Source organism: Tubulanus polymorphus, chromosome 5, assembly GCF_964204645.1.
Source record: "Tubulanus polymorphus chromosome 5, tnTubPoly1.2, whole genome shotgun sequence".
Classification (NCBI taxonomy): domain Eukaryota; kingdom Metazoa; phylum Nemertea; class Palaeonemertea; order Tubulaniformes; family Tubulanidae; genus Tubulanus; species Tubulanus polymorphus.
The window spans coordinates 20838669-20851169 of NC_134029.1; the positions used below are offsets into that span (position 1 = coordinate 20838669).

Sequence of the window (12501 nt, forward strand, 5' to 3'; positions counted from 1 at the left end):
TAACGCTGCGATTCGATTGAGCGATGCTTCGCGTCGAAAAGCGAGATCGATTCGATACGCGACTGATTCCGGACACCACCGAAGTACGTTTTCTCGAGAAACGTTTGATCAGATTGCGAAAGTCGTTGGAATATTCGGTTTCGTCGTCGGAAGATTCTTCCTCCGGTGGACCTTCCACCCATTCGCGTATATCGGCGATATTTTTCAAGAAGTCGGTGTGTAGAGTTTTGCGAAATGAAGAACTGTCTAGACTTTTCGACAGCTTCGCATCGCAGACAATGCTGTTTCGCAGATGCGGTAGCTTGAACATTGTTCCGAGTGTTTACCGAAGCGATTCTTCAGCTGAAAAAAATAAAAGATCGAATTAGCGGTATTTTTTAAAACCAAGGTATAATCTCATTAATTGACCCTTGGTTCTTCGACTGAAAAATTGAAAATCGAATTATCAGTATTTTTTAAAACCAAGGTATAATCCTATTAATTGACCTTTGGTTCTTCGACTGAAAAATTGAAAATCAGTATTTTCAAAAATTAAGCATAATCCCATTAATTGACCTTTCACATATATACAAACAAAGAAGCAACTTTAATAGTTCTCTCAAATAAAATCACCAGTGCAAAACGACCAAATTAAAGCTCACACGAATAGAGAAAGGATTAGTTTGCAATTTGTTGTTGATCCGGATACAGAATATATCAATTAAATCCACTTACAAATAAGCAAATCACGTATACATTTACATTTCCCATTTTTAACTGCTCTTGCCTTGTACGCTCTTACATCGAACTCGAATTGACGAAAATGAAAAGGGTTTCTTATATTCTACATATAATAACCGCACTTCACGTGAAGCCATTTTGATAGTAATTTAACTGAAATTTCTACATTAGTGTGTTGTACGAAACCGTAGCGTGACAGATTATGTACATTGAGAAGGAAACGTCGAAACAGAAGTTTTCGATCAGCATGCGCAGCTGTGTGCAGGGCATATCGCAAATAGATTGTTTTAGACCGTGTCACACCATCGTAATGACTACTTATAACTATACAAATTAATAACCGATCGCGAATGCTTCGACCGGGACCCTCCACGTCTTAAGGTCTCACCCTCCACTTCTTAAGGTATCCTTTTTGATTACTTGGATCCGCCTCCTAGAATTCTGCAGAAATCATTATACTGAAACAAAATTAACTTTATGTTTAGTACCCCTTCGCGTTCTCATCATAATTTCCCAATGAAAAAAAATTGGATTTGTCCGTCTTGTTTTTCTAGTAACTTGTAAAAGTTATGTTCATCGTGATTATGTTTTCGTGATTTGCAAAAATGTTATTTTTTTCATTTTCTCCCATCATTTGAATCAAATTCATCACAATTTTCACTCCTTTTTAAAATCTATTTTGATTTTTTACCTTCACCCTCCCATTTTTTTCTTGAAAAATCCGCACTCCAAGTAATTAAAAAAGGCCTGAGTAAGATGGTAGGGCATGCTCCTTCCAGATTCACACAAATGACCCAGTTACCATCAATCTTGTCATCGTGTCAGACACCTCTTTTTCGTAGCATCTCTGACAAATAAATCACCACACCCTATTTAAGGACTTTCAAAGCATATTCATCTCGCATTGAGACGTACCGATGCGATCTTTGCGATGATACATTTCAACCGATGAACAGAGCGTGAAAAATGTCTAAGAAAAATCACGAACAGCCAAGTATAAGACTTTTTCTACGATTTCTGTAGAACCTATAGATTATATCGAATTTTTCAACATTTTCTATTAGATGTCTGGAACGCGAATACGCCCTACTTAAATACACCAACGTGGTGTCAAAATAAACGTGCATGTACTAAACTATGTCTATGTATATAGTGCGATACTTAAAAGTTTAATAATCAAAATTCATTACATTTATAAAACATCGTTTGGGATGTTACGAACACTGGCTACCGCTTTTTTGAACTAACGACCTAGAAACAAATTCCTGCTAAAGATATTTCCTACCTTCATTATCAGTGCTAAAATTCGACAACTATTCTAACTATTCGTCAAAATCGTCTATTGCGTTTAACGCCTTTTCGGATCGAATCTCATTAAGAGCGCACCGTACGTATAGATGAGTTATACCGATCAGCGCGCTCGAGACGAACTGAGACACTCGATCCGAAAAACAATCAATCAACAGACCGCCGTGCTACTGCATAGCTAATTAATTTTATTGCGATCTCCGAAGACCGACACACAATATATACGGATACGATTTCTTCATTTATACGTGCCATTAAAATGTCCTCAATCATATATAAATGTATATAGAGAGAGAGACATTTGTTTCCATTTCGAACATAATTTCCACGTCTGCGAGCTCGACCAGCTCGTTTATTTTACAAGTTTATTCTAATGAAATTATTTATTCGAAAATTTCTTCTCTCGTTATATAGACACATGTACTTCGCTGCGTACAATAGCTCGTTAGTTTCTATCGTGTCTGTATGTTAGATAATCAATGGGAACTTTTGTAGGTCTTAAAATTCGCTGACAAACATTTCGAAGAATATCGACGTTTAATTCATCATAAAATTGACAAAGTTTTCGCCAAAGCGTCTGTGAAGATGATTAATTTTGTGAATTTTAGGAAATTAGATAATCGCATTGCATTTATATCTAGATTTGAATATATAGCCTGCTGGATGACAGTTTGGGGTAAGGTTTTAGAATTCATTAACAAACGAAATTCTCACTGACGGCGCCTCATCCGCAGTTGTATGAATAGCAGACGGTGAACTGATGATTTCGCTTTTGTTTTGATGAATTTAATTTCATGGTTCGTAATGCATTTTTCATGTCACACACAGAAGTGTTAGCAGTAATACGAGCCCTTCGCGTATGTAATGAATTTGTTAGAATAATGCGGCCTCGGATATAAACGCGTGCGAAATAAACAGACCCGCGTAGAATTAGGTATCCGAAGCGAAAAACTTTTTTGAAGGGGCATTTATTTTGATACCGGGATGTCATATCCATTCTCAGACAATAGATATTGAAAAACTTGGCGGACACGTGATAATGTATGCACATTTATCTTTACCCCTCCTGTATTTTTTCTGCTTAAAACAAACGAACAGCCACGACAGATCGCGACAAAAAAAAATGTAGCAACATTATTTCTAACGTTTCTCATCCATATAGACTTGATAATTTCGTAAAAATGGGTTTGAAATGTCATAATTCTATCATTTAATTAATGGAAATATATTGTTTAACCGAAAAAGCTATGTTTAAAATCAGAGCCAGTATATCTGTATCGTTATTTACCTGAAATTTTCTCGTAGTAGCTTCGCGTCAACCGCGTCGACCGGGTCTCAGCATCCGAGTCTATATAAAACTCAGTGCGCTGTTACTAAATTCTTTCATACTGTTATCGATGTTGGCTTATCAAACCATGGTCTCTATGGCAGAAATAATAATTATTTCATGGTTTTATGAATTTCTCTAACTTAACGGATCACGAAATTTCCGGCGGCGCCCGCGGTGTATATTCATTAACGGTTTGACGTTAACTGCTCGTATGGCGCGTAATACACGCATGGCAGGTAGTCGGTGAAATATTTGACCCGGGTGAAGATTACTGGATCTGATTTTGTTTTTAGATATATATCTATTCAGAGCACTGTCTACAAATAAAGGAAGAAAGACGAGTAAAACACGCGTGGTTAAATAGAACCTGTTTTTGATAAAGTGGGCAAATGGGTCGCGAATTCAAGAAAAAGACAGGTTCTACACTAACGAATCATTTCGCCATTTCATAATCACACTTTAATCTACCTCGAAATTATGATCGATGTTTGTACGGCCAATATCCATTCAAATAGGACGCCTCTATTAGCCAGGCATGTTCATACTAGGAAAAAAATGTTCACGCTTCGGAAAAATCTGCGTCCGGTTTTTAATGTTTACCAAACCTGTATACAGATATTAGTGACAACCAGGAAGTGCTGCCACTAAAGTCAAATTCAATGAAAATTTATTCATGTTGTTCCTAGTTAAAAATTCACATCTTGGAATCACGCAAGATTTTGTCGCTAATTTGCCGGTATCTTAAAGGGAATAGGTGCACACATATATTCGGTATTTTCAAAGAAAATTCTACATGCAAAAAAGTTCAGTCTAAAGAGTTAAACTTGACGGGAGTTTGTATATCGTCTGAACAGCGCGCGTCACGTCGCTCGCTCGCTGCGCTACCGGTAGGCGACAGGTCGTATAATCGTGCGCCAGTACTGCCTGACGTTCCAGGTACTGTTAATCAGGATCGGTCAGCGCCAGAGTGCACACAGTCGCTATGTCAACTCTACGGTTTAGTCAGTTTTTACACTTCAGCCATTGATTGGTAGGAATAATTTTGATGTCATGTTCTTTCCTCAAATAATAGATTCTGGGTAAGTTGCTAAGTGAATATGTTGTTTATCAAATTTCCTTGTGGTGGGTGGCAACTCACTACATTCTACATAACCCTTAATTGCTATTTACGGAAGCCAATAAATTTCTCAAAGAATTTTTGTAATGAATAAAAACTAATCAGCCTTAATTACCAATGACTCATTATGAAAACCGTTGGATTTTTCAAAAATTTCTCTATTACCTACAAATCTATTTTTCGCTTTTTTTTGCAGAAGAGTGTTGTAATTGTTGTATAGAAGCTGTCTTTGAGTAAGGACTTTGAAAAGAGCGATCGAAAATGGGTGAAGAGGACGGTGCTGTAGTCGGTGTAAGATACACGAACAACGGCGGAGATTCGGAAAATCTACAAGTCGAAACGAAATCTCCCGCTAAAAATCGTTTGAAAGGTTCGGCAGTCGGTGACAGCAGCAATATGGACGCCGCTCAGATTCCCGTTTCGAAGCGCCATCAAATCACGCTGTTCGAACGAGCAGCCGGAAGCTGGTGGAACCCGAAGTTCGATTCTCGCGTTCTCGAAAAGCAGCACCTGCTCAGCATATTCCCGCAAACGCGACGACGATTTCAATACGCCATGTTTTACATCATCGCGTCGTGCGCCGCTTGGGGCTTGTATTTCGCCCTGTGTGGCTCGGAAGCGAATTGGTTACTGTTCACGATCGCGTCCGCCGTTATGCTCGCCGTTTCCGTTGTCTTACTCCTCGTCACGTACACGAAATACTACCGCAAGTTTTATTTGATCGTGTCGATTATGATATCGTTGTTATTGTGCGCCGTATTGTTGGGTTCATTCCATTCTAAAGATCCCGATATTTCGGGTGTCGGCTCGTTCACGGGGTCGATCGCCCTGATCATAATGATGTACACGGTGATTCCGATGCCGTTGTTTTTGTCGGTTCTCATCGGCGGTTGTTATTCGGTCGGGTTCGAGGTACTGTCGATTTTTACTCACGGTATGAACGAATCGCAGCTGATCGTCGGGCGTATTCTGATGCACATCTGCATTCACATCATCGGCATACACATATTCATCAATTTACAAGCGCGACAACGCAGCACGTTCTGGAAAGTCGGGCAGTCGGTGATGGCACGGCGCGATCTGCTCGTCGAGAAAAAACTCAAAGACAAAATGATCTACTCGTTGATGCCGCCGTCGGTCGCGAAGGACGTCATCGAGAAAGCTCGCGGCGACAACGACGAGTCGATCCTGCCGAAGCGTCTGCGCAATCGCAAGAAAGGCTCGAAGGAGAAAGCGCAGATACGCTTCCGTCCGTTCACGATGTCCAGCATGAACGAGGTGAGCATCCTGTTCGCCGATATCGTCGGCTTCACGAAAATGAGCTCGAACAAAACGGCCGAACATCTGGTCGGTTTGTTGAACGATTTGTTTGGACGGTTCGACAAGTTGTGCACGGCCAGCGGCTGCGAGAAGATCAGCACGCTCGGCGATTGCTACTACTGCGTGTCGGGCTGCCCGGAACCGCGACCGGACCACGCCAAGTGCTGCGTCGAAATGGGCCGCGGGATGATCGAGGCGATTAAACAGTTCGACGAGGACAACAAGGAGGAGGTGAACATGCGCGTCGGCGTGCACACCGGCACGGTGTTGTGCGGCATCGTCGGCACGCGGCGTTTCAAGTTCGACGTCTTCTCGAACGACGTGACGTTCGCGAATCTGATGGAGTCGACCGGACGACCCGGTCGCGTACACGTATCCGAACTCAGCCTCGAATACTTGGACGATGAATACGAACTCGAAGAAGGCGAACCGGTCGATGGTGAGTACACGTACTGCATGCACTAATTAACAAATAGTAATTGGTCGCGCGGCAATAACATCGATTTATACGCCGATAATTGAATAATGAATTATTCATTTTATATACAGGACCGGATCCGAGGGGAGGGTGCGGGGGCGCGCACCCCTTAAAGTGTCAAGTTGCCTGAAAATTTACGAAAAGATGAAAAATATTAAATTGACACCGAAAAAATTTTTAAATCATTCTCAACGGAAATGAGTTATTATTCTGTGATGAGCTTTCTTTCCTGTGAATCTTATATCTTTTAATCAATATGGTATGCCCTATTTTCGGGGTGCACCCCTCCCTCTCAGACTTTAGATCGGCCCCTGACGTAAATCGATGCTTAGTTTTATATGCCCTAGGTGTTCTGTATGTTGTCTACATTTCGTTGACATTTCACTAGTCAATCTCGCTGTATACACCTAGGCCTAGTCGATTCGGTTCAGTAAACATGAATGGCAATTTCAATTTTCACAGTTCTGCGCTGTGAAAAGCTCAGCAAGGTGCATGGGCGACCGGTAAACTAAGCAGTACTATTATCTACTACGAGCTACAAGCTGGCCATATTGTGTATAAATAAATATATACAAGAGGCGATAAATGAAATTATTCATGATCAGTTTATGATAATATTGCGTTATTTCGAGCGTGGTAAAAAATTTTTCGTCATAAAATCTACACTCCGTAAATATGAATAATGGATTTCCTCTCGAAATAGCCTGAGCGCCAAGCGACGCGGTTTGTAGGTAGCGTACTAATTGGGTTATTGTTACAGTTTGTCAAATCATGATGTTCAGTTACAATCTATCAAGGGCGCGATTTGCTGAAAAAACGCTGTTTTTCCAGTACGAAAAAAGTGCTTTCACTAAAACTTTACTCGCGATTATTTGAGAATATTTAGAATGATTAGTCGCGTTATGCTACGTATAATGTTGTATTTACGTAACGAATGAATGTGTGATCTCGGGGGCGACTAATGGAGTGGATCGTAATGTTCGACGTCGACGCGATACAAATTGACGGCGGTTTAGTTTACCGCGTTACGTATAGAAATATTGAATCATCTATCGGCGGTAATTATCGATCGGTATCATCGTTTTGTTCGTTCGTTTCCGCGTACAAATATCGCCCGGTTAAAGGTGTGTCGGTGCCCCCCCACTGTGGTGTTGACAAACACCGCGCGCTTTCATTCGCGACTCTCGATCGCCGCCTGCAGTCGTATCTCCTGGGTGCCCACTGGCCTGGAAAACCTAGAAAACTCAAGGAATCGGAACAATTCGGAAAAAATCAGTGAAATGTCAGGGAATTTGATAAATTTTACCAAAAACCTCTAAAGCTCAGATATAAATCTAGAAAAAAATGTTAGTGAAAACTCGGGGTAGGCCTACAATTTGACCAATTTTACTGAAAAACCAGTTTTATGGACTGGTATTACCTTTAACCCGTGGGGTTAATTCAATTCATTTTCAATTGAATTAGCCAGTAATGCCAGTCTATAAAACTGCGCTCTGGAAATCGTGGAATTTGGATAAGGTTATCTGCCACATGTTACTTTATCAATATAAATCACTGAAAAATGAATGAATTGTAACATTTTAAACCTAGAAATTTCTCTGATTCCCTCGGGGAATTTTGTGGAAAAAGTCAGGGATAACTCGGGGGGGGGGGGGGGATTGTGTAATTTGTAGTAAGTAGATTTGCAAATTGGCACCCCAATTTATGTTAGGAATACAAATCGTAAACATAAGCCTTTATTTAAACGACGGTATTTCTTTGAATAGAAATACCGTTAATGATACCGCGAAAGCCATTAAATTTACAGGTTATCATGAAATGAACTTCGCGCTGGTGCATTAGTTAATTCACATGTATTAAAAGGAATGCCCTGAACAAATATGCCCATATTAAAGTGTTGTTTTCGTATTTGGCCCGATAGTTAGCTTATTTTTAAATTTGTTTTCCAATTCTATGGTCTCCAGTTGAAATTAAAGATTTCAATCTACTGTTCTATGTACACGCAGCGAGTTGAGCATGTATGACTCGTTGCATATTTATGCGTTAACCAGTCATTTGTTGATAATTCAAATCGTCATCGAATCAATATGAAATCAGGGTTGCCTCGTACCCCCGGAAATCGGGGAAAAGTCGGGGCATTTTTTATTTTCGAAGAATAGTCGGGGATGTTTGTTTAGAAAAAGGCTAGAAATAAGGGAAATTCGATTGTTAGATCGCGCGTAAAATCAAACAGTTTCTGTCTATGTATCGCGTATTTGACTGATCGGATTCTTAGCAGATGAAGTCAGGGAAAACAACGTGCGTGTCAGGGAAAAAGCAAGTCAGATAAAAGTGGCCATCCTGAAAATGCTGATTGATGAAACGAATTTCCCAGATTTCCCGATTGCCTTCCTTTTAAAGGCTAAAATCAAACTCCTCGAAAAACTGGTTCGTTGCTGTTTGTTTTACGGTTGTTGTTGCCATCGTTGTCGCGTCGCAAAACTCATCGATGGATTGATGTCTGGTCGATGTAACCCGCCGGCGAGGATTAAAAGACTGCGATGAGTTATCGAAGGATATATTAATTGGCGTTAGCTCCGGGCGACTGCTGCAATACATCGCCCGGTTCATTCGCATTAAATTTCTAACGAAGCTACCGCTATATATTAATCGCTTAAATGCGACGTTCCTTCAACAAAGTATTGTTTACGTTTCGCCCATCTAAAAATACACCGATTATGGAAAGTAATGATGTATCGGTTTATTGATTGGTTACTTAGATCAAAGTTTGTCATCGTAGTCCCGCTTTATTCTTAGATCTAGCAGGTTATGTGTTCCTGTTGTACATATTTATCTTTTTTTAAGGCCTGTCTAAGGCAGGACTTAAAAGAGAAGTATATCGGTTTTCGGGACTTTTAAATCGGTGATAATCTTGATGAAAACTGTAAAATCCCACAATACTAAAAGAAAATATGAGCCCGAAAGGTTTGCTTGAGTTGTTGTTTACGTGTTGTTTATGATTTATTTTCAACCTTATGACTATAGTGCTAAAAGTCATCTCCAGGCGTAAGGCCTCCCTATAGGACAATATTCCCGATGACTATTGGGATAAGGTCAAAAAGTTTATAATAAACTATAGCTGAAAGATTAACTGTAGTTTGAGGAAACCTTTCGGAGTGTTAATCGTTTCATATTTTAGAATTTTACATGGGTGGCTTGTGCGACAATAGATTCATCCGCCCCCCCCCCCCCCCCGGAGTGGCGTGAAAAGTTTAGGCGTGGCACTGAGGAGTGGGTTGTGAAGGCGAATTTAGCTCGACAAGCGATTATTAAAGAGAATTGATGTATTGTGGTTAATGATTAATGTAGATAGGCGCGATAATGAGGATCTCGGTCAGTCGACTGACTGCGAGTTCACACTCGTCAATATCGGCATGCGAGTTGTTAATCAGTAGCGTAGCCCGTCAAATGTTTTTTGAGGATTCCCCAGTCGTGGATCTGTCACTAATCTTATTTGTTGTAGATGACATTGCCAACTTCCTCCCTTACGACGGAGACTGTTGCTATGGTAACTATAGTAGAAAACACGTGAATATTACGCCGAATGGACGAGGGCTCGTCTTCCGACGACGTACACGGCTCCCTCACTCGAAGCCCCGATAGTCGAAAAATTTGCGATAAGTTCGACAGGGTTTTCAAATCGAGGAGAATATTAGCTTTAATTATTCAGCGTCATCAGCTCTTAACACGATGAAAATCGCTATTCACGATGAATGTATCCTTCGTTTTCATTAACCGAGATTTCCTATAGTTTCGGATATTATGCGGCTACCCGGGACACGGGGTGCGTCGTGCGAGCCCGCAGGTGTTCGTGTCCGTCGGCGCGAGCCCGCAGGTGTTCGTGTCCGTCCGCGATTACGAATTAGCGCGCCGGTCAAAAAGGCACGGCGACCTTTCCGTCGTTCGGTCTCTCGTCGTACGGGAGACAAACAAAGCTTAGCGATTTTCTTTCTCAGAAACCGGTGACATTTAGAAATTTCTCCCGTGTTGTCGGCGTCGGTTTATGTAGTAATGAAACTGATATATCGTATGATACAGTGGTGAACATGGCCGTTGCTGGTGTATGATTAACCGACTGTTGACATTACGCGGAGTTTTAGTTTGCAAGACTATCCGTATATGACAACATTTTCATGTCATCTGGTATTTGGTATTCGTCATCTGGTATTTGCGAGTACAAGTTTCTGATGGCATTAAGATGGTATACCTAAACTGACTCTTATGCTTAGTTAAGTTAATTCAGGGAGGTGCGCACTTCGAAAACATCGTGGAAGTTTCGATCGACTTTTTAGAACTGCCAACTGTTCTTGTATTTCAGTATTTTGTTACTATTTTATAACAAGAGATACCGATTTGCGTTGCGAGAATGCTACAGAAACGCGAAACATGTTACTGAAGGTCTTACTGTTGAACATTTTCTTTCAGATTTCTGAAGTCTTATACTATAATGATAATTTTATTTTTCATTCGACTTCATTTCAAAATAAGGTTATTTTCACAATTTCGGAATAATGAGATGTTAAATGAGGGATCCCGCACGAGCCTTTAGGGCTGTACTTACAAGCAATCCGCAAGGCGCTGAACCCAAGTGCAAAGTGCATACTTGTTACTGATAGCACTTTGGCAGATTTTGGCAGCCCGTGATTTCTTTTTTTAATGCCGATTAAGAATAAATGATTCCCAGCTCTAAGAGCTCAAATCATCAAAATACTCTCATAATCAGAATAAGAACATTTTCGATCAAACTTCTTATTTTCGGTGTCAAATTGTGGTGAAAACTTCCGCCTGAGATGCCGACGTGCATTTCTCACTGGTTTCCGGAAAAAACGAAAATACAGTTTTTGAGAATCAATTCTGTTTCGTTCTCTCATCGCTGACGTATTACGACATTAAGATACTCGCGAGTGCGATTTGATGAACTAATTTAGTCTCAGGAGTGAACGCTGATGCCGGTTTCGAGTGTTCTTATTCTTCTCTTCTCAGTCTCCCACGACGCCTTTAATGCCACCTTTGTACGGCCACTTAAGTATCCAAAACTCGTTTAAAGTCTTATTATCTCCGTCGTCTCTCGTCGTTCGTATTTCCATGGCGACGACTACGGCGCCGTTAATTTCGCGCGAAATTCGTTCGCAGATTGAAAAAACAAAATTCGCTTTTTTCAATCGGTCACGGTGTTTACCGTAGAAACCGCGGTTTTTCGAAATTAACTTATGGTCATCTGTTTCTGATGATGTATACCGCGTGTGCGAGCGCGTGCGGATAGAAGCTTTTGAGCTGATTGCAGCGCGATGTTGTCTCGCTGCCGGCATGTTTATTGTCACATGTTTAGCGCGTTTATCGCTTTGTGCCGAGAATAAAGAATCTAACCCTCCAGACATCGTCGTCGTCGTCGAATCAGCCGTGTCTGTGCTTTCCGTAGCCAATTTTGACATTGCAATGACGTCTAGGGATGTATGCGTTTGTTTCGCGCCGTATAGCAGGTGCTGTTACGGCCATCTTTATTTCCATCCTCAATCATGTCTTGTCCGCGGTGCGATGGCTCAATTTGTCCGCACGAACGAGCCACTATGACATTTGCGATGAACGCAGTCCCTTTTCTCCATTCGCCAGTTCGTCAAGTTACTGATATACCTCCACTAATTACCGGTACATGCCCGATATATTTTTTTTACATGTATTCGTGTATTACCTTTTAACGAGAAAAGATAATGTGTTCGTCATTTGTCATGTCGATATCACCGGTTAGCTCGGTAGCTTGTCACGCGTGCGTTTGGTCGATTTTAAGTCGTTATAATTGATGTTGCGTGTAGACGCATACGGGGAAACTTGAAACTTAACCGTGTATGTTTGATTGGTCTACTGTTCCGAGTTTCGTGTTACCAAAGCTCTTTAGGTACTCGGCTTAATTGGCTCTGTGGGTTATTTCCAGCCAGGCAGGAAAGACGGAAACTCGGGCAGGCTTATGGACCCAAATTCATCGGGGTAATTAGTGGAATCTAATTAGGCCCCGCTGATGAGGAATCACCTAATCGAAATGTCAGCGCTCTCCATATACAGGCCTGCAGCGTGGAGAATATGGCACGGATCAGGCTCTAGCCTAATTTGGCCCGTGCCTAATTAGAGAGCTCGTTCACATGTAAACCACTCACTCCATACTAAGCAATGCTTAAACAAAGCAAACATAAGGCA

The 12501-nt window shown here is 41.2% G+C and overlaps 1 protein-coding gene across 1 annotated transcript in view; it reads left to right on the forward strand.

Moving 5' to 3' along the window:
* Window positions 1–4269: 4269 nt before the first annotated feature.
* The window catches only part of LOC141905529 (adenylate cyclase type 9-like), a 44356-nt gene continuing 36124 nt past the window's right edge, over window positions 4270–12501 (forward strand). The window contains exons 1-2 of the mRNA XM_074794412.1: window positions 4270–4437; window positions 4672–6234. Coding sequence (XP_074650513.1) covers window positions 4737–6234 — 1498 coding nt within the window. The 5' untranslated portion in view covers window positions 4270–4437; window positions 4672–4736. The remainder of the gene's footprint in view (window positions 4438–4671; window positions 6235–12501) is intronic.